Source organism: Prionailurus viverrinus, chromosome E3 (genome assembly GCF_022837055.1).
Source record: "Prionailurus viverrinus isolate Anna chromosome E3, UM_Priviv_1.0, whole genome shotgun sequence".
Taxonomy (NCBI): domain Eukaryota; kingdom Metazoa; phylum Chordata; class Mammalia; order Carnivora; family Felidae; genus Prionailurus; species Prionailurus viverrinus.
The window spans coordinates 31,433,856-31,456,738 of NC_062576.1; the positions used below are offsets into that span (position 1 = coordinate 31,433,856).

Below are 22,883 nucleotides of genomic sequence, written 5' to 3' on the forward strand. Positions count from 1 at the left end.
AAATTCAAACTTAATGGGGCCCCTGGGTGGTTCAGTTGGTGCATGTCCCACTCTTGATTTTGGCTCAGGTCATGATCTCATGGTTTATGGGTTCGAGCCCTCCATCACGCTCCACACTGACAGTGCCGAGGCTGCTTGGGATTCTCTTTGTGTCTCTCTCAAAATAAATAAGTAAACTTAAAAAAATTCAAAGGTAATGAATGACATAAATACTTTATAATTATCTTTATAATGTTTTCTACCTCCTGGTTTTATTTTAACTACTTGCATTAAAAAATTTTTTTTTAAATGTATTTTAAGCACATCACAGGTTTCCACGCTGCCCTCGTCAGTCCCAACCAGAGTTCTCAGTTAGCAGGTGTGTGCTGACATCGGGGTCCCTGTTCTCTCGGTACCCCCTTTTCAGCAGGTGCCCCTCGTCCACCGTGGAGACTCGTCTGGAACAGTCCTTCTCCTGTCTTCTTTTCGTTTTTTCTTCAAGTGTAATCGACATCGTGTTATATCAGTGTCAAGTGTATAATATAACGATTCAAAAATTCTGTGCGTTCCTTGGTGCTCTTCGCAGTACCTGTGCTCTCAGTCCCTTCGTCTCCTTCACCCGGCCCTGCAGCCCCCTCCCCCGACAACCATCAGTTCTTTATATTTAAGGATCTTGTTTTTTGTTTGTTTCTTTTTCCTTTGTTTGTTCACTTGTTTTCCTAAATCCCACAAATGGGTGAAATCATACGGTATTTGTCTTTCTCTGACTTATTTCCCTGAGCGTAATACTCTCCAGCTCCATCCACCTTGTTGCAAATGGCAAGATCTCGTTGTTTTTTATGGCTAATAATCCATTTTTATATACATACCACATCTTCTTTGTCCATTTGTCAGTTGATACATGTGGTTGCTTTCATATCTTGGTTACTTAAATGACTCTCCGGAATATCTTTTTGAATTAGTGTTTCTGTTTGCTTTGAATAAAAACCCAGTAGCACAATGACTGGATCAGGTAGTATTTCTGTTTTTAAGAACCTCTATTTTTTGAAGAACCTCCATCCCGTTTTCCACAATGGCCACACCAGTTTGCATTCCCACCAGCGCCGTAAGGGGATTCCTTTTTCTCCACATCCTCGCCAATACTTGTTATTTCTTGTCTTTTGATTTTAGCCTTTCTGACAAGTGTAAAGTGGAAGCTTCATTGTAGCTGGTTTGTATTTCTGTGACGATGAGTACTCTTGAGCATCTTTTCCTGTGTTGGCCATCTGTATGTCTTCTTGTGAAGAGTGTCTGTTCAGGTCCTCTCCTCATTTTGAATTGGATTATCTGGGTTTTTTGGTGTTGACTAATTTGGACATTAACCCCTTTATCAGATATATCATTTGCAGCTATTTTCTCCCATTCAGTAGGTTGCCTTTTTGTTTTATTGATGGTTTCCTTCACTGTGCAAAAGGTTTTTTTTTTTTTTTATTTTCATGTGGTCCCAATAGTTTAATTTTGCTTTCTGTGTCCCTTGCCTCAGAAGACATATCTAGAAAAATGTTTCTATGGCCAATGAATGTCAAAGAAATTACTGCCTTTGCTCTCTTACAGGATTTTTCTGGTTTCAGGTCTTACATTTAGTTCTTTAATCCGTTTGAGGTTTATTTTTGTATTTGGTGTAAGCGGTCCAGTTCCATTCTTTTGCGTGTAGTTGTCCCGTTTTCCCAACACCTGGTGTAGAAGAGACTGTCTTTTTCCCACTGGATATTCTTTGCTCCTTTGTCATAGATTAATTGACCATATAAGTGTGGGCTTATTTCTAGGCTTTCTATTCTGTTCCATTAATCTGTATGTCCGTTTTTGTGCCAGTTCCATACTGTGTTGATTACTGCAGCTTTGTAATATAACTTCACTTTGGGGTTGTGATACCTTCAGCTTTGCTGTTATTTCTCAAGATTGCTTTGGCTCTTCAGGGTCTTCGGTCGTTCTATAGAAATTTTAGGATTATTTGTTCTAGTTCTGTGACGTTCACACAACCAAATGGAAAGATACTCCATTCCCATGGTTTGGAATAACAAATATGGTTAAAGCGTCCATACTACTCAGAGCAATCTGCAGATTTGATGCAGTCCCCAACAAAATAGCAACGTTTTTCACAGAACTAGAACAAATAATCCTAACATTTTTTTAAACATTTTTTTTTTCAACGTTTATTTATTTTTGGGACAGAGAGAGACAGAGCATGAACGGGGGAGGGGCAGAGAGAGAGGGAGACACAGAATCCAAAGCAGGCTCCAGGCTCTGAGCCATCAGCCCAGAGCCTGACGCGGGGCTCGAACTCACGGACCGCAAGATCGTGACCTGGCTGAAGTCGGACGCTTAACCGACTGCGCCACCCAGGCACCCCCCTAACAATTTTTTAATGTTTTTTTTTTTTATTCTACTTTTGAGAGAAAGAGAGAGAGCGGTGTGCATGGCAGAGGGGCAGAGAGAGGGAGACACAGAATGTGAAGCAGGCTCCAGGCTCTGAGCTGTCAGCACAGAGCCCGATGCGGGACTCAAACTCATGGACCGCGAGATCATGACCTGAGTTGAAGTCAGCCACTTAACCGACTGAGCCACCCAGGTGCCCAAATAATCCTAAAATTTTAATGGAGATTTCCTTCTTTCTTCTCAGTCATTTCTTGCGATTTTTCTTCCTTCTCCAAAGTCTCTTCTTCCCTTTCCCTGCGTCCCTTTCTATCCTTCCTGTGAAGTGCACAGCCCTGCTTGATCCATAAGAAACTCATGGAAACTCGGTGTCCTTGGCCAGAGTAACATTTTTCTGTTCCTGATGCTTGTGAGGTTTGGCTTTGGGCTTTGCTATTAATAATATGACTTCTTTAGGAAGTACTACCTTCTTTTCAGATACACTAGCAGCTATGTTAATAATACTAAGGGGTTATTGATGTCCTGACCCTAAAGACATTCTGGTACACACAGAAGAAAGCATGTTGAAAATAATGCAAATGTTTTCCTTAAGCTTGTTGGCTTTTTGTAATCGAGAAGTTACTCCATCGCTTCTAAATTCTTACCTAAAAATTCTTTCTATCCCTGGGGAATGTTTTCTTTCCTTCAGAAATGATTTATTGATTGCTGTGTGCACACTGTGAGTCACCGGTCAAAAAGGGAGAATTCAGTACATTCGGGTGTTGGGGTAGAGGGAAGACAGCCAGTGCTTTTGCATCCCTGTTTGTACAAACTCTGAAAATCGTGGTCTTGGTACGAATCCTTACGCTTGCCCTCTGAGGTGTGGAGGTCACCATCTTCATTTCATACACAATGAGACCAAGGCTCAGAGGAACCAAGTGACTCACCCAAGGCCACATGGCTTGTGAAAGGCAAGAGTCAAGGACCAAACCGAGGTGCCCTAGACCCCACCTTCATACTGTGCCTCCACGTGAGGAGTATAGAAGGTTCTGGAAAAGCTTCATGAGAGAGGCTCATATTTGACTGAAGGGATCCAGGGAAGATGGGTTTCTTGTTTTTTTGTTTTTGTTTTTTTTTTAGCAGTTTATTGGGCATATTTGTGGTTTTCTCTAAAGCAGGATCCCTCCGAAGTTTGGAAACAAACATCCTATTACCGTGTCTAATTCACAGCTCTTCACTATAGATGGCTTGTAGGCAGGGTCTCCTTTCCCCGTTTTGACTAAGCCTTTCTTTTAGGTGCTTTTTTTGTGTATGGTCATTAGCTGATCAAATGTCATTTGTGTCAGTATGTGAAGGGTCGTGATGAAATGCCTTTTGAAAATCACGAATGGGAGACACTCTGCATCCCAGTGCATTATAAAGTCCTTGTCCTACGGATCAGGACGGCTGAGAGAAGTCACCCTGGAAGCTAGGATCTTAGTTCGTGACCAAGATACTGTAATCAGAGGCAGCACTCTGAGCTGGAGCCCCAAGTTCAAATCCTGACTCCCCCATTAGTTGTCAAACCAAATTAATGTGAGTACAGCCCTTAAAACAGTGCCTGATGCATATAGTAAGTGCCAGATAAGTATCCCCAAGTCTGCATGAATGGAAAGAAGAGAACATTCGTGGTGGCTTTGGGGTTTTTAGGAAACCGGTTGAGGAAAGATTGGCGCTGGTTTATGGAGTTCCTTTGAAATGGTTTATCACGTTCAAGATCATAAAGGAGTCATCCTCCCTGTTTATTGAGGTAGGAAAAGAACTAAACAATGGGGTCTTAGAGGGGGTTATGTATAGTCAACACAGATGTCCACAGTCCAGGTTTAGCCAAACAAGCAATGTCAGTCCCTTTAAACCAGGAGCCCCAGTGCCAGTCCACAAGAGCGAGGAGGCAGACACTGGTTGTAAGCTAATGCCCAGCACCACCAAGGGAGGGCCTTCCTGGTCCCTGGTGCCAGGCAGGACCTGCTTCTCCCCTGAAGAACTCCTCCTGTGGCAGTCAGCCAGCTCACCTCTTCCCCAAACCAATTCCCCTCATCCCAGAAATTGGGACTACTTCAAAATGCAGCTGCTTGACTGGGATGCAGCTGACAAAATATAGCTCCTGGATCTTCTTTAAACCTTAGGATCCTGGAACTAAAATCACCTTTAAAAAAAAAAACAAAAAACACTTTTCTTTCTTTAAATAAAAATGGAAACTAGTATATGTAAGCTTGGAAAAAAGGAAGGAAGGAAGGAAGGAAGGAAGGAAGGAAGGAACTTTTAAAATGTAGTATAAAGGATTTTAAACTGAATGTGGAAGTCTCCCTCCCTCCCTACTTCTGTTTCCCAGATTTAACTAGAGTTAATAGTTTTCTTTACGTCTTTGGAGAAGTTTCGTCCACCATATGTGAATATGTGTTAACCTTTTAAAAATTGACATGTGACTTTTTCCTCCATGTGTTTACCTTTTTAACTTAATATATTAATGATCTTCCTGTTGCGTCAGTGTAGATCTGCCTCTTTATTTACTTTTTATTTATTTTATTAGAATGAATTATAAAGCTATTTCAGTGAGATAGGGAAATTCTGAACTCTTACCATCCCAACAACATCACTAAAATTAAATGCACACCAAACTTGGCATAGTCACAAGGAGAAACGGAACAGGTGACAGTTACAGTGGAGACTTAACCAAGTCTCTGAAAGTGACACGGATCAGCAGGCCAAAAGCAAGGAGTCATGAATGGCACCGGAGATTCGAATCACACCTTGACCACGTTTGGTGGCAATGCGCGGAGCTCCATATTCCACAGTTAGAGAATGCACATTCTTTCCAAGCTCACACGGGAGACTGAGAAAAACTGGCATCTATTCGGCTGTAAAGGAAATCTTGGTACTGCTAATTTCTTGTAGTTGGAACTTCTGAAACGGTTTTCTCTCTTGCCTCTATTTCTCTCCCGAGTCTGTTTCTTCCCATTCCTGCGTCACGCCTGCCTGTTTTATGGCCCTCTAGCCTGAATTCCTCTCTGCATTTGGTCCTCCTTCTTAGCTGCAGTCACTTTGTAGAGATTCTTTTGCCTGCTTTTAAATTCATCACGGACACAGAATGTCGGGTATAGTTTTTATCTGCTCATGGCAAGGTTTTTCAGGTGCATTTTCGCCATCCCTGGGGAAGCTGGCCGCTGTTTTCTCTCATTGTTTTCCTTACGCATAGTATTGGAGTGTGTTCCTCAGGACGAACACGGTGCAGGAATTCTGTCATTCACCCGCTTTGCCTTTCTCAGTAACGCTTCACAACATGTGATACGGATGGTGTGCGCCTATCATCTGCTGGATCGCTTGTCTGACTCCCCTGTTGGGAGGGAAAGATTCGTGTCTCTTTGGCTCACGGCCTGCCCCGGTAATGAAATCGGTGCCTTACACATAGTACTCAATAAATATTTGTTGAATGAATTAGCACAGAGGGGCTCAAGAAACCAAACCTAACAAAAACAACCAAAACCAGATCCAGAATGGCATTGGTCATTTCAAATCCTGTTCATTAAAGTATTAATACATTATGACAGGAAGTGGGAAAGCCAGGAGTGTGAAGGAGGGTTCCCACTTACTTGACAACTCTCTGTCCAAATCATCATCTCCATACTGAATCCTGTGTGCCTGGGGTAGGACGGAGTGAAACACACTTAATATTTAAGACATCGAGGGGTGCCCAGGTGGCTCAGTTGGCTAAGCGTTCAACTTCGGCTCAGGTCCTATCTCACAGTTTGTGAGTTCAAGCCCCACATCCAGCTCTGTACTGACAGCTCACAGTGTGGAGCCTGCTTCGGATTCTGTGTTTCCCTTTTCTCTCTGCCCCGCCCCTGCACGCACTCTGTCTCTCTCTCAAAAATAAACGAACGTCAAAAAATTTTTAAAAAGACATTGAGCCCGTGCCCTTATTCACACTATTAGTAGGATATAAAGTACCTCTTCCCCTGTATGGGGCATGGGGGAGCGGGGTTTGGCCAAATGCACAGGCCATTTGATCTGTAAGAATTTTTCCGGTACAAGTGCTCACACAGTTTGCAAGGCCACGCGTACGGTAAGAATAACTTTAAGTAGCAGTTGGTTTGGGACTAGTTTTCAAAGCGTGCACACACAATAGGGGCACATGTGATGATCCATTGAGAGAGGACAGAAAAGCCACAACTGTTTTTCATCTAAATAAGAGAAATTAAGCCTTACTAATATTTAATATTAGAATAACTCTGTATCATCTCCCAGTCAGCAACATTGGGGCACACGGCCACTTAGACTCTGAATTCCCACAGCGCCCTGAGGGAAGCGGGCCAGAGGTCCCGCCTCACTTGTTGATTTGCTTCTAACATACCATTTGCGGTTTCACGCACCTGGTTGCGTGTATTTCTAGATCATACTCTCTTGTGTCAGTAAATGCATGAACCGCCACGGCCGTTTCAGACGTGACCCTCACTCTTGCAGGGACGCCCTGGCGGAAGGAGCAGACCGCGGACTTGCAGCGGGTGCTGGCCCGCCTGGACAGCGACATCCCGCTGGTGCTCGTCAGTGGCAACCACGACTTGGGCAATGCCCCCACGCCCGAGACCGTGGCAGAGTTCCAGCGGACCTGGGGGGACGACTACTTCAGCTTCTGGGTCGGGGGTGTCCTGTGCCTCGTGCTCAACTCCCAGTTCTGGTACGATGCCTCCCGGTGCCCCGCCTTGAAGCAGGCGCAGGACCAGTGGCTGGACCAGCAGCTGAGCGTCGCGGGCCAGCGCGAGTGCCAGCACGCCATCGTCTTCCAGCACATCCCACTCTTCCTCCAGAGCATCGACGAGGACGACGACTACTTCAACCTCACCAAGTCTGTGCGCAGGGAGGTGGCTGACAAGCTCGTCCGAGCAGGTAGCGCCCTGGACCCCGGGGGCTGGTGGGGAGGGCCATCTAGAGAGGAGGCTTCCAGATCCTTCTTCCGCCTCACCCCACCCCCACCCCCCGCAGCCTGGCAAAGCAGAGAGAGGATGGGGCTTTGGACAGAACTGGGTTCTGACCCCAGCTCCACCGCTCACTGGCCTTATGGCCTTGGACAAGCTGCCTGGCCTTCCAGCCTTGGTGTCCTCATCTGTCAAGTGGGAGTAGCAGAAGGAGGTCTCTCATAGGGTGGGTGTGAGGATTAAAGGAGAAGGGGCCTGTAAAGCATTCCAGTAGCCCCTGGCCTGCCAAGTAGTGAGGTTGTGGCAGCTGTTGGCAGCTGAGGTTGGGGGTCCTGCAGGTGTGGGGTTATTGGGGTTGGACGGGGTCTGAGTGTGGCTGTACTGACCCAGGGAGAAGGGATGATGCCAGCGTCATCTTTTCTCATATCTCTGTGAAGCACGAACTTGCCCAACGGCAGGTGATCTTCAAGAGCCAGGCTTTACCGGTGTTGGATGTAACCCCGGGGAGTCCTGGGACGTGGGTGTCCTGGAGCCTCATCACTTTTCCTAGAACAGGGACTAAACTCTCCCCCAGATTGAGGAGACAGGAATGTATTTAGTCAGATTTAACCTGCTATAAATGTTTGGCGAATCATGTATTTAACACATGCGTGTGCACACACACATGCACACACACACCGTGAAGCCCTCAGACGGCCTACTGGTCCGCACACTTCCTTCTCTCCTCCCTGCAGCACCTGTAGTGTTTCTGTCCTGTGAAATGGGTCGTCCCAAGCCGATTCCCTGCATGACCAGTGACTTGGCAGGATTCCGGTTTTGACAACTGTTGGGTCTCTTGTTTTGGTTTTAATGCCTCCTTTCAGATCTTTCCAGAGTGTACTTTGTCAAATGCTTCTAAAATTTGAATACATCACTTGTTTGTTAGGGGGTAGGGAGAGGGAGGTGGCAGCCTGACCCCATAGCAAACGTTCATTTAAAAAAACAAAATTTCTTACACTCTTCTTTTCATCTTTGAGCATTTAAATGTGTTCACATTTACTTGTTAAATGTACAATAGGCCCTTCTGTATTTTTGAGACATTTCACAAAAGGCTCGCATAATTGGAGACATTATCCAACTGTTCCATGGAGATGAAGTTGGAAAACTTTTATTGAGGCCTTTGAAATTTCATGCCATGCTTGAGTTGGTGCAGAAAACCATTTTGATGACAAGGAAATGAAGTGTCAAGATGGCATCAGCACCACCGTGGAGACTATTTTGTAACAGAGAATAATGTCAGAGAGAACATTTAATGCCAGAGAAGTGATTCCTTTCATATCAAATGTTAAATGATGTAAATGCCATCCCCGTGGCCGCTCTTTGTTCCCTGTCAACCACGTTCTTGAGCAGCGTGTGCACGTGTGGCCCACCAGCACCCCCCCGATGTTGAGACCTGTAGGCATTTATAAAGAGAGAGCCCACGGCTCTAACCAGGCAGCCTCCGGGGAGGCCTCCTGCCCACCCACCAGGAGCCCTGGAAGGCGGTGGGGTACTTGGGATGCGCCAGCCACCTCCCCCTCGGGCCTGCGGCCCCTCAAGCTTTCAGCACACCCCCAGCTGGTCCGGGTCTTAGAGGTGGGCTCCACTTGCCCCGGCTCACAGGGGTTGGGGTCTACCACCAGAATGCCCATCGATTGATGCAAAGCCCGGCTGAAACCCTCCCCTCCGCCCCGACGGCACAGTCTCTTCCCGTGGGCAGAACGACGTGGGAAGCCACGTTCCATTCAGGAGCTCGCTTGCTAAGCGTGAGACTGAGCAGAGGAACTAGTCTTACTCCAGCCTTAATGGTGTCAGGCTCTGGAACACTGCCGGGTCCATCTCCAGTAGGGCCGCGTGGCCCAGAAGACTCCGGTATTTCCAGTGCCTTAACATTTCTCTAGACTATCCACCCTTTGAGGCCACCATCTGGGCCATAGTGGCAGCTCTCCAGCCCTCCACCCTTCTGGCCCCCCTCAGCCCCGGGGCAAAGCCAGCTCCCCACTCTTCCCCATTGTCTCTGACTCTCCCGTTTCACCTGGCCAGCTACTCCCCTTCAGCACCTTCTGCGTGAGGTGCCCCCAGCCCTGCCCTGGGTTCTTCCTCAGCTCTCCTTGATCTCAGCAGACTCGTTTGTGTTGACTTATCTCAGTCACCCGCTAGACTCGGCTCCTTGAGTGTGGGGGTGCTCTTGTGCTCATCTCTGCATTCAGGACGCCTGGCTCAGGTCAGTTCCTAGTCAGTGCCTCATCCGTGTTTGTAGAGTGAACGAGGGACTGACACAGCCCATTTATTTGGTTAGCACCCACTGTATGCTGGCCACAGAGACCAGGGCCGTGCTGTCGTGGAGCTCCTGGGCATAGAGCTTTTCAAGGTGCGTTCCAAGGATCAAGCATATGTCCAAGCCTTTCGTTTCTGCGTGAAGTCCTCCCTTGATGCTGGCTTTCCAGGTTCATAGAGCAGCCAATTTCTCTCTTCCCACGTGGCCCCCCACTGTTCACACCAGGCACCTTCACGTATGAGACAGAGTCCTGTTGGCCACTGGCGTTAGGAACTTCACCTAAGCCTGCTTAACCAGGGAAAAGCAGAGAGACAGGTGTCCTTCCTGCTGTCACCTGCCAGTTTTAGTGGCTTACCAAGCCTGGCCCTTTCCTTTGTGGCCTTCCACACACACAGCAAACCAAGGGCAATGTCAAGAAGAGATCCAGGCCGGATGTGGACCCAGCTCGGTGGCGGTCTGAGTGATCTGCTTAGGGTGAAAGCATGAGTAGGTTGGCTCTCCTAGGGAATGTGTGCACCCATGACTCACGATCCCAGAGATCGCTCAGCTGACAGCAGTGTAATTCTTGGACTCCTTTGGGAAAGCCAGAGTTCAAGTGACATTTCATAAGATTCATTAACTTCAAGACCGTGATCAAATTGGGGGTGATGCTGCTGTTTAATGCTGCCTCCAGCTTTTCCCCCACAGCAATATTATTCCCTCATGCTATTCCAGTCTCCTTTATCTCCCTGAGTTAAAATGCCGGTACTCAAAAATATGTCAAAAGCTCATCAGAATATCAGGGTAGCTTTTAATTATGATAATTGTGTTGTTATAAAATATCCTTTTAAAGAGCACATCCCTCCTCAAACCACCATGGAGGTAAAACCCAGCTTCCTCCCAGCAAGCTTAATGAATAATTCTGAATCATTGTGTGGGATGAATAAATGATTTAATAACGAACATCAACAATCATCTCTCATTGTTGCATTAATTTTTCAAACGGGATGAGGTAAATGAGGAGGAGGGGTGTTACTATACAATGGGCCACCGTGTGTGTTGGGATGCGTTCTATGAATCCAAGCCTGCGAGCCTCCCCACTCAGGTTTCCCTAGAAACGGATGCATTCTGTTTCTCCTTTTGAAGCTCAGTGAAAAACCTTCTTTGTGTGGTACAAAAGCGTCGTCAACAGCCAGTGCAAATAAACAGTTATCAGGGCAGGACAGACGCACAGATGGGGAGCTGCACCCGTTATTTTCGGTCTTCCTTTGTACTGCCTGAGGATAATCAATTTCCTCACATCCACGGCATGTAGAAATTGGTTTTCCCCTTAATTCACCTGATACCTGGTTGAGTTGCAAAGACAGATAGTAGATAATGAAATCGTGGTTGAACGCAGCCACTGTCTCTGTCCCTCATGCCTTTTTCAGCAAAAGGTTAATTTGTGACCTAGTTAATACGGATTCCAATTTAAGAACTCAATCTTAAAAAACAAAAGTCTGGCTCTTTTAACTGACCTCGTCTCCCTTGATGTCTCGATACCTTTTTTTTTTTTTTTTTTCCATTCTCAACATAGAGATGAGAACTGTGTAGTAGGGAGCCCAGAGCGAATTTGGCAATTACGAAACATTCCAGTAAGTTGATCTTTCCTGCAAAAGGTAATGAGTAATTTCACAGAAATAGTTTCATCTCCAGTATTTATTCCTTTAAAAAAAAAAAACTGGAGAGAGAAAGAGATCTTAGCCCATAATTATCATTTGAAAATTTCAAAGTTTGAAAGAACAAAATGGTCGGGTTTCCAGGGTCCATTTTGTAGGAAAAATAAAATGTCTGATTCTACTCTGATGTCCTTCTGAGTTGTATTGAGATTATTTGTTTATGTCCTGATTCCTCCAAAAATGGAATCCCAGCTTTATTCACCTCTGTAAGCCCAGCCTGTCAGGCCAAAACTGTCATGTGGTTGCCCTGTCAATAAACAAATATTGGCTAAGTGGAATGGAATTAGATTTGATTCACATACTTATCAGCAGAATCATAGATAATGTGGATACTCCCTGTGGATCAGTGTTGGCGAACTGAGCTTTGGATGGGAAATGTATCACGTAAAGCGGGGTCTTGGTGAACTTTTTCTGCCAAGGGGCACACAGTAAACACTTTGGGCTGTGGTCTCCGTGGCAACCGCAGAGCTCTGCCTTTGTAGCATGGAAGCAGTAACAGACATACATAAGCAAATGAGCGTGGCCGTTTTCCAGCACAACTCTACTTACAAAAGCCAGGTGTGAGCTGGCGGGTCGTACTTTTCCCCGCCGTTGGCTCAGAGAAATCTTCCTGCCCTGCCCTCAGACCGTGTCCACACCGTGCGTGCGTCTAATTCCAGCATGCTTCTGGTGACCCCACCGCGGCAGCTGCCTGACCCGCTGAAGGGTCTGCCCAGAGCGAGCCTCAGGTTCCTCCATGGAGGACACACCCAGGTGAGGCATGCCCCGTTGGAGGTCCCTGTGGGAAGTGACGTGGGGGCACTTAAGTCCAACGCTTGGGTGTTTATTTTAACATGTGTTTGAAAAAATACATAAGTAGCTCTTCAAGTTAAAAATCATCAGTAGTAGCACCAGTAGCATGCGGGTAGGGCCGAACTCGTGGAGGTGGTGTAGGGAGAGCAGGTGCGCACCAGCGGGAGCGATGGGGCCATATCACAGCACAGGGCGGCAGACAAGCTTGGGTTTCAAACAGACCCGGATTCAGATCCTTTGGTGGCACTCCCCAGCTGCATGGCCTCACATGAGCTGCCCAACATCCTTCTGCCTTAGTTTTCTCACTTGTCAAATGGGGGCTCTGGTCCCAGCCTCATAGGGTTGGTGGGAGCACCAGATTGAAGTGACGCGGGGACACAGTATGTGCTCCACGAAGGGCTGTGTGTCATGAGATGACCCTGGACCCCACCGCGAGCCCACAGCCGGCAAATTTGCTTGATGCAGGGTCTGGCTTTATCCATAGGCGGTGCCTGTCGCCCTGGGATGCCGGCGGGAGGGGCAGGGTCTCCTCGAGAGGGCGTGTGCGAGAATCTCCCCTCGAGGAGAGGCATGTGCCAACGTGACTTTGTAAGTGGCGAAAGAAAGCAATTAGCAACTCTTCTTCTAATACAAACTACGGGAAGTGAAGCTAGACAGAAAGTTTCTTAGCTCCTAGGATGTGCGTGAAGATGGACCGTGTCTCAAGGAGTGTGAGATTTTTCAGTGCGGGTAAGGAATACTTGCTATGTTTGCTTTTATCAGAGGCAGGGAAGCCCTCAACTAGATGGAAAAATTCCTTTGGAATTTAGTGATAGAATTTGACTCCCCGTTACTTTTTCTAAACCAGTTGATGCGTTGCTAGAGACACCTGTGAACACACGATGTCATAGGCAGGTTTTTCTGAATCTAGCAAATGTGTCCACAAGACAATGGCAGCCATCTCACAATGCCCTTTGTTTAAAATGCATTTTAAGGGGCGCCTGGGTGGCTCAATCGTTTGAGCGTCCAGCTTCGGCTCAGGTCATGGTTTCACGGTTCGTGAGTTTGAGCCCGCGTCCGGCTCTGTGCTGGTAGCTGCTTTGTATTCTGTCTCCTTCCCTCCCTCTCTCTTTCTCTCTCAAAAATAAACATTTACAAAATAAAAAAAATAAATAAAATGTATTTTAAAAAACGATCCTAGTGGTTGTTTTCTTAACCAACTCTTGGGGTACCTGGGTGTCTCAGTCGGTTTAAGTTTAGGTGTACGACTTTGGCTCAGGTCATGATCTCACGGTTGGTGAGTTTGAGCCCCACGTCCGTGCCGACGGTTCAGGGCCTGGAGCCTGCTTCAAATTCTGTCTATCTCGCTCTTTGCCCCTCCCCCCACTGGCACTTTCTCTCTCTCTCAAAAATGAATGAACATTTTTTTTTAATTTTTTTTTAATGTTTATTTATTTTTGAGATGGAGAGAAACAGAGCATGAACAGGGGAGGGTCAGAGAGAGGGAGACACAGAATCGGAAGCAGGCTCCAGGCTCTGAGCTGTCAGCACAGAGCCCGACGCGGGGCTCGAACTCACGGACAGTGAGATCATGACCTGAGCCGAAGTCGGACGCTCAACCAACTGAGCCACCCAGGTGCCCCGAATGAACATTTTTTAAAAAGTTTCACCAGCTCTCAAGTGAGAACGCATCACCTATCCTTTTTTCAGCATCGGTAGAATCCAGAGTTTCTGGGGGCCTAGCAGCTTGAGGAATTTTACCCTCTTTAAGTTATATTTGGTCTTGAATTCATTTTCCCAGGTTGGATCTGTTTTCTGTTTTGATCAGTGCACCCTAAACCATCATGCTTTAGTCACTGGATGTCTGCACGTCATTCACGCTAAACCTAGATAAGAGCCCAACTGCCGAAGCTGCATCTGGTGCCACGGGTTGGGTTTCCTTTCTCACTGTGGAGGTATCCTTAACAGTTGGGCTAATTAAAGTCGAAATCAAGTCCTGGCTGTAAATATTTATAAATTGAGAATCTGGCGTGTGTAACTGTGTGCTGGTTTCCAGGGCTAAGTCAACATTTACTCATTCAACAAGTAGCAGGGGCCCGGGGCTAGGCACCGTGGAGGGTAATGAACATGACAGACCGCGGTTCCTTCTGCGGCATGGTGGGTCCCTCTCAAGCTAAAAATGATAAAATCCTATCGAAGAACCCCATCCATCGTGGTCTTTCAGAAACGAGGCACAAGTGCATGGGAAGCAGCAGCGACTGTTTAAGTTTATGAAATCAAAACACTGTCTCTTCTCTTTTTAGGTCATTTAAAAAAAATAGCAATTAATGTCATTTTCACACGAGCAGTGGGATTCCTTTGTGAAACTGAAATATCCCTAGTTTAGCTAAACACTCTGACTTCCCATACTGGTTCTGGGAAGGTACTTTTTAGCTACTGGACTCACTTTCCTTTAAGAGGTATTTGTCCCCACCGTGGCCAACAATATAAGTGAACATTTAGAATACTGTTATTTAAAATAAGCTAGAGATTGCTTTGTTTTTGTTTTTCTGTGTTTTTTTAAATTTTTTTTTCAACGTTTTTAATTTATTTTTGGGACAGAGAGAGACAGAGCATGAACGGGGGAGGGGCAGAGAGAGAGGGAGACACAGAATCGGAAACAGGCTCCAGGCTCTGAGCCATCAGCCCAGAGCCCGACGCGGGGCTAGAACTCACGGACCGCAAGATCGTGACCTGGCTGAAGTCGGACGCTTAACCGACTGCGCCACCCAGGCGCCCCTGTTTTTCTGTTTTTGTTTTTGTGTTCTCATTTTGCTTAACAAAAACATTTGCATGTTGGTGATTGATTTAGAGGTGAAAGAATGGCACCCCTTTGGATAACAACGCCGAGGACCCTGTGACCTGTCCTTAGTACAGGTGGGCGAGCTGAGCACACACAGAGGCTGTCTGGCTTCTGAGTCATCTTTAAATTTAAATTACAGACACATGAGAGGAAGGAGAGGCCCTTCTCTCTGGTGTTTGTCTTACACAGAGCACTACCCTGTGCCGCACTGGGAGCCTCGGAAAGGAGCTCCCTGCAGTAATGTTGCCCAGGGGACATGTCCAGGGCAGGTGTGATGCTACCTTAGCTACAAACCTCCTGCTGGGTCACCCTGCCTGGGTGCGGCCTTGCGGCTTGTGCTTATGTCTCTCTTGGGGGGCTGGAGTCTCGCTCCCTCCCAGATGCCAGTGAAGACACCTAGTAGAGCAGCTTTTCTGCTGAGAAAGGGAGAGGATGAACAAGCTTCCTGAGAGCCATGGGTCACGTTCCATCTTTTTTCTTTTTTTTAATCTTTATTTTATTTTTGAGAGAGAGCATGAGCAGGGGAAGGGCAGACAGACAGGGAGACACAAAATCGGAAGCAGGTTCCAGGCTTGGAGCTGTCAGCACAGAGCCCAGTGCAGGGCTTGAACCCACGAACGGTGAGATCGTGACCTGAGCCGAAGTCGGACGTTTAACCGACTGAGCCACCCAGGCACCCTGGGTCACGTTCAGTTTTACACTGATGGTATCGTCAGTGGCCATGCTCATTGTCACCACAGCCCGCACAACAGCCCCGCAAGGTGTCCGTGTTCTGTCTCTGCCACTGACGGGCAGACTTGAGTCCAGGAGGTGGAATCACCTGTCCCGGTCACAGAGCTGTGAAGCAGGTAGTACTATGTCAGGTTTTTGTGGGCATCAGATAAGATAATCCAGTTCCCTGACACAGTGTCTGGCTCCCGGCGGGTGCTCAGTCACAAAAGTGCCGTTGGTGTTACCCGTCTTACTGCCGTTAACATCATTACCCTGAGGATACTGTGAGTGACTTCACGTTCGGTAAAGGGAAGCGTAGGGAATGTATCTTCTCCTTTCCACAAGGTCGCACCCCTGCCCACTGCTGGCTTGCTGGAGTATTGCCAGGGTCGGGACCCCAGACTTTCTAACCATGTTAGGCACCGTGCTACTCCTCTGCCCACCACACTGGAGTCCCATGTCCCCGCGACAGCCCCTGATGTGCCACCAGTGGGTGCTAGAAACCGCAGGGTAACCAACCTTCTTAGTACTAGTTTTATTTCATAAGCCATTTACAGCACAATTAACATTACATTCGTGTCATAGTAATTACCACTCACTAAATATTACAGCACAGTTCTATGAGTGCACGTCAACAGTACAGGTCCCGCTGCTCTGATTTTATAGACAAGAAAAGAGAGAGACACAGCTGGGAAGTGGCCGAGCTGGGCACCTGCCCCAGTGCTCTGACCTCTTAGCCATGCTGCTGTCGGCGTAATGAGCAGAGTGCGCATCGGGCACAGGTGTTGACGGCAAGAAAGCAAGGCGCCAGGCCAGCTTGTGCTGGGGCCTGCCCACCTGCTCACCCCCACTTCCACTCTGCACCTGCCCTTCTGCGGGGGCTAACCCAGGAAGGAGCTGGTCCGCCTCAACAGGGAGGCTTGGAGCTGCACCGTCTGAGGGGTCCGTGGAGCGAGGTTCCGGGGAGTCCATCCCGGGTGTGAGATGCCCCTCCGGCCTTGGCAAGCAGCGGTCGTTCTTCCAGAGTGAGCTTCTCAGCTCGTCCTTTGACCTTGAGCATGTGAATTATGCCTTCTGCAGACAAAACAGGGAGGGGTCCGTGCCACCCCTGTACCCTGGCTGGCTCCCTTGGGATACAAGTCCAGGGAGGCCCTTAGCTGAGGATCATGGCTACCAGAAAAAGCTCACTTAAAAAATGGGGACAGTAGGTGCCTGGGTGGCTCAGTCAGTTAGGCATCTGACTTGGTTTTAGCTCAGGTCATGATCTCATGGTTGTGAGATGGAGCCCCGAGTTGGGCTCCACGCTGAGTGTAGAATCTGCTTGGGGTTCTCTGTCTCTCTCTCTCTCCCTCTGCCCTTCCCTACTTCGTGCGCATATGTATTCTCTCTCAAAATAAGTAAGCAGACTTAAAAAATTGTTTAAAATGTGGGGAACGTAGGTCTTAGAAAATTGTGATGAAATAAAGATAAAGGTTGATTTGAGACATTATTTTGCAAAAAGAGACAAATCATGGCAATCCATTTTACTTTAGCTTGTGTTTGCTAAACTGTTGTTTGTTGTTGCAAACATGCACCAACTCTTGGAATGCATAAGGAATGAATCAAGTGTAGACTTGGTTTCCTTGGTCTGAATAGACTAAAATAATTGTTCGACAGCATCCTGCTTTTGACAGCAGAGGGTCCTTTTTGCATGAGAGAAAAATAATTACAGGTTTCATCAGTTTTCCTAAGGGTCTGATTCTGAATCCTCAGTAATCTGATTATTGCCCTTCTCAGGAACTCCCGTGTGTACATGTGTGTATGTTTCTTCTGCCACAGCCTTACGTGTTGATGACTTCCCCTCTCCCGATTCTGGCAGTTCCCCAAGTGTCACTTTCATTGGCTTTATGAAGTCCCCTGTCTTTAGTATGATTTGTGATTCAACACAGAGGTGCCTCTGCCAGGGTGCACAGCTTGGGCATTGTTTGTTTTGTTTTCGTAGGGGCTTGGTTCATAAACAGTCTATTCATTAGCATTTTCTTGTTATTAAGAAATTCTTTCTTGGGGCTCCTGGGCAGCTCAGTCGGTTAAGTGTCCCATTCTTGGTTTCGGCTTAGGTCATGATCTGCCTGTAATTATATAATTGTAATTTGTTCGTTCTTAAAAACTGTGAAAGCAGACATTACAAGATGTTAATATTTGTTATCTGTGGGTGGTGGTAATATAAATGTTACATTATTTTTTGTACTCATCTGAATCTTCTAAGTTTTTCCAAAAAATGAAAAAAGAATTACAAGATTCCCTGTAGTGGCATCTAGATTGGAAAGCTCAGTCTAAGGGGAAAAGGGAAGGAAGCAGAGGATTACAGTCAGTGTAGACATCTTAGAGGGGACTTCATGACGCATTGGGCGTTTGTTTCTAATATTTAAATTCCTCTCTCCATAAACTGCATTTGAAGCTGTGTAAATACTTTGCCTGCTATTATTGGATAGGGGCATGATTTCCCATAACACTGTGAGAATTGTGTCACCCCTATTGCCTTGGATAGCCTCCACATCAGGGACATTTCTTCCCTCTTTCTTTCTTCTTTTCATTCCTAACAACCTTTACTTCATGGCTGTGTCTTCATGAAATCGCTCCATCAAACGTTTGCTTTGATGGGAACATCCATTCAGTTCAGAAGATTTTGGAGGTTGCCTACTGTATGCCAAGCTCATGTGTCATGACAAAGACTGCTTTTTGTGTGTTTGATCCATCTACCTAGAAGCATTGTGATCAAGGTTTAAAAAAAGGTGTTTTAACCTTGTCAAAGTCACTGACTCTCTGGCCAAACATACCCATTCCTTAAAGGTAAAGGCAGGTGCCTCTGGTGTAGCTTGTGGCCATCAAAGGGGACTTGGGCTATAATTGTATGAAGATTATATAATTATAATTTTTTCATTCTTGAAAACTGTGCAAGTGGATGTTACAAGATGTTAATATTTGTTATCCGTGGGTGGTGGGAATATAAAGGTTGCATTATTTTTTGTACTCATCTGAATTTTCTCAGTTTTTCCAAAAATGAAAAAAGAATTAAAAGATTCCCTGTAGTGGTATCTAGATCGGGGTTAGCAGACTGTTTCTGTAAATGGCCAGATAGTACATATTTTAGGCTTTGCGGGCCAACAGGCAAAATTAAGAGTATTACATAGATGGTTAAATAAACCTACCTATAGGCATTTAAAAGGCTAAGAAGCATTCTTGATTCCCACACCTTATAAGAAAACAGTCCCTGAGCTGTAGTTTCACAACCCCTGGTCCAGGTACTTAAGATCAGTCACCATTGACTCTTACATTAATAAGGATAATAGTTGCAGAGCCATCAGTTTGTTTCAAAAAATTATGCCACTTAGCACTTTCCACATTTAATCTTAAATGTGAAAAGCTTAAAATCTGAGGGAGGAAAAGATTTCCTTTCTTTGTTTTTGACTGACCATGTTTTGAGTCTTTCATTGACACACTCTGCCTCTGATGTGTGTTATCTGTTTCTCACTTCCAAATTACCTCTGAGTTGTCATACAGACGTGGCCTGAGGTTACTGAGCCACCTTCCCCCTCCTCTGTGCCACTGCGCTGCCTTGGGTCCACGCGTCGGTCCTACTGAATGCATGATGCTTGAGAAAGCAATTTCGCGAGCCGGAGAAAGGATGTCAGGAAGGTCACTGACAAAATAGTGCTCTAATGGAGTCCCACCCTATCAAGGAACCATCCTGGGACCTGTTGGAGAACAAGTGAAGTCTATTATTTTGTAAGAGCTTCCAAAAGCTAGTTTATATAGTGTTTGAAAGTGGATTATTGGTCACCCCAAAAGGAGAGTTACTGTCCTAAAACGTATAGGGTAGTGTTAGTTCCTTTTGGCTGTTATGGGAAAGTCCCAACTCGCCCAGTGCAGAGAGTAAGGAAGTTTCTTATCTCATGTCAATAGAAGGCTGGGCATGGTTCAGGCTCTCAGCCAGGCCAACTCGGGGACCAGGATCTTGCTTTGATTCTGCTTGCTGCCCCCCACCCGCCACTCCACGCAGCCTTTTCCTCCGATTGAACTTTCTCAGATGGCTGCCATAGTTCTGGACTTGACATTCAGAAGTGGGAGGGGGCTTCTGAGAAGAAGCAGAACCTTTCCCAGGACCCCGGCAGATCTCTTCCCACAGCTTCATACCCAGACCTGGGCCACAGACCAATTCCAAGCTCATCACTTAGTGGCTGTAGGAGGACATTTACCACCGCGGCCGTGACCTTGGCTCCGGGAGGAAGCCCATGAGCTCCTGGAGGAGGATGTTTCCCGGAACAAAATCAGGATTTTTTTCCAGCAAAGAGAAAAAGGGAGGGGCATGGTATTAAAAGGTGGCCAGCCGCGCCTCCTGTGGCAAGGAAGAAAGGACCCAGGTTCACACCTTATTTCAGGGACAGTGCCGAAAAGCGTTGTGTTTCCAGCGTGCAGTGAACCCTTGCTGAGGATTAAACCCATCATCTCTGAAACTCACAGCAACTCCATGAGGGATCTGTTGGCATCCCTTTTTGAAAATGGAGGAAATGGACATTCAGGGAGGTAAAGTAGCTTGTCATGTGGCATTTAAGTGACAAGACATGATTCCGAATCCATGCTAATTTCTCTGTCTCTGTCTTCCACCCTCTTGTTAGTAATAATCAGGCCTTCTTTGACAAGGAACACAGTAATTCTTTTGTAAGATCGGAAAATGCCGGAACTCTACTTCTCTGTAGGTAATACTGACAAAATGGGGAGTTTGGAATTTCTCCTCCAGGACACCTCCTAACACACAGCTTATGAGTTGCCTCAAGTTTCATATACTCATTCACCGTCCATCTGTCCAACAGTCATTTATAGAGCAGTAGTTCTATTCTCTTCCTTCTGAGGATGGGTATCCAGTTAAATAGATTTGCCCTCTGTCCTCACAGACCAGTAGGGGATACCAAGGTGGGAAGCAAGAACCCACAGGATGCAAGTAGAGGAATGTGTAAGAATCAGGAGGAAGGAGAATCAGCTTGTTTCAGCTGGGCCAGGATGCTTTCCTCAAGGAGCTGAGCAGGCAGGGGCTTGAAGGGTGAGAGCTCACCAGGCAGATGTGGGCAGGAAGGGGGCATTCAAACCACAGGACAGAGCGTGAGCTGAGCCCAGAGCCCCACAACAGCCTGGTGCGTGTGGACGCTGGCCTTGAAACCACTGGTGAGTAGAGCAGGACTCGAGATGTTTGGTGGTGTATAACAGGAGCGAGATCCGGACTGTCAGGTGTTAAAGAAGCATGGAAAGGTTTTGTGTCAGTCCGGTTTTGCATTTTAGAAAGAACAGCCTTGCTCGGTGTGTCCACGATGCACTTTTTTCTTTCCCAACCTGGATTTGTTCAGGATGCCAGCGGGACAGGCTGAAAATGCACCTTGCCAGACCCCTCGACACCTAGTGTGACTGCTTGTCTCTGTCCTGGAATCTAGCCCCTGGGGCTTCCTGGACAGCTTTTGGCTGGCCCTTCTCTCTTCTTCCTGCCTGGAATGTGGACACAGGGTCTGGAAGCCCTGCAGCCATCATGCTGTCTTGAGGACAAAGCCATAAGCTGAGAATGGCAGAGCAGAAAAACAGAAGGAACCTGCAAACACAAACACAAAAACATATTTGGTGAAATCCTTGAGTGAAACTGTATGCACCCTGACCACCCGCCTCCTTTCTTTATGTGAGACGGATAAATACATCGTAAGTCCAAATGTACCTTTTACTTCTTCAAGCCGTTGTCGTCCTGACACATCTGGGGACATAGAGGGGGGCGGCCAGGAAGGCAGGAAGACAAGGGGAACCAGCAGCCGCAGAGACCGTCCTGGGGGTGCAGAGCCGAAAGCGCTGTGAGCGGACTCTAGCACAAAAGCAGTGGGACACATGGCCTGTGTCCATGGGGCAGGTGACTGCATGCCGGCCCGGGGAAGGTCACGAGAGGAGGAGCAGGTGTTGGGGGCGAAAGCATTGCGTGAGTCAAGTTTGCCCTTTGCTTGCAGGGACCTTGGGAGGAGGGAGCCTCGACTCGGTCCAACAACTGTCTGGGCTGGGAAATGGCTTGGAGTCGTCAGCAGCGGGGTCGGGTGGCTGAGGTCACATGGAGGCAGTGGTCGTCCCGAGGGAAGACAAGGGCGTGGCCAGTTCCCCGGGGAAGACCACCAGGTAAAGGGCTCATGGAAAAGCTCACTCTTCTGGCACATGCCGTGCCGATCTGCCTGATGGCCACCTTTCTTTCTCTGGTCATTGACCCAGAAGCTGACTTTCCTGAGGCCCCCTCCCATCTCAGTGGCCACCGCTCCCCTCCGAGACCTCCCGGTCTCGAGTCCAGGCTGCAGCACCTTTTCCCCAGCAAGTTTCATGCTCGACACCCTGCAGAGCCTCTCCATTCCACGGCTGGCTGCCACCTCTGTCTACCTCCCCCGAGTATTTTTGGATGGATTTCCAGTTTGATACATGAACATGCCATCAGTCAAAACAATCTTTTTAATGAGCCTCTTGTCCTGACAGCTGTGTTTAAGATAGGGCATGGAAGCCGGGTAATGGAAATCTAGAAAATTGTCCATTCTGGATTGAAACCTTAATGTGTGCCCCACACTCCCATCTCACCAGCCCACCATCTTCTTTTAAAAATAAAGAGGAAATTATGAATAGCGAAAAAAGATGTAATTTGTGCAAATGGAAAAAAAAGATCTTCTGATCAGATGTTTCGAGAAGGATGAGAGGAAGGTATAATTATTGAGCGCTGCCCGAGTCCGTCACATGCAGCTTCCTGCCATGCAGCCTTGGACACGGCTGTGAGTCTCTCTCGATCTTCCAAGTGGCCCTGGGGGTGGTCGATACTGGTTATGCCTTCCGAGTGACAAAACGGGAGGCTCAGAGAGGTCGGTGGGCAGGCTCCGCTCACACAGCCTGGTGATAGCAGTCTGAGGTTCAAGCCCACATCCCCCTGGCCCCTACCCCCAGCTGCCACTGCTTTTTTTTGGCAACCAAATATTAGTCTTAATAAAACGCAGCCCTCCTCTTGAGAATCCCACGCAGGTTTTGAATTGCCGCGTCGTCAGGAAGGGGAAAAATTAAATGGAAAAGCTGAGCACAGCCTCCCATGTGGGTAAACGGGAGGTGAGCCTGAATTTTGGAGGTGTATCGTGAATCCTCGAGTTCACGGCGGGAGGTGGGGCTACACCGCGACCCTCCTCCCTGGGCTTTGGATGTGGGGGCCGCCGGGCACC

General features: G+C 47.3%; 1 protein-coding gene across 3 annotated transcripts in view; it reads left to right on the forward strand.

Moving 5' to 3' along the window:
* CPPED1 (calcineurin like phosphoesterase domain containing 1) overlaps window positions 1-22,883 on the forward strand; it is a 110,041-nt gene that overhangs the window by 61,747 nt on the left and 25,411 nt on the right. For 2 of the 3 annotated variants that reach the window (XM_047839177.1, XM_047839178.1), the window contains exon 3: window positions 6,871-7,293. The exons of the other annotated variant lie outside the window; for it this stretch is intronic. In XM_047839177.1, coding sequence (XP_047695133.1) covers window positions 6,871-7,293 — 423 coding nt within the window. The remainder of the gene's footprint in view (window positions 1-6,870; window positions 7,294-22,883) is intronic. 3 annotated transcript variants of the gene reach the window in all.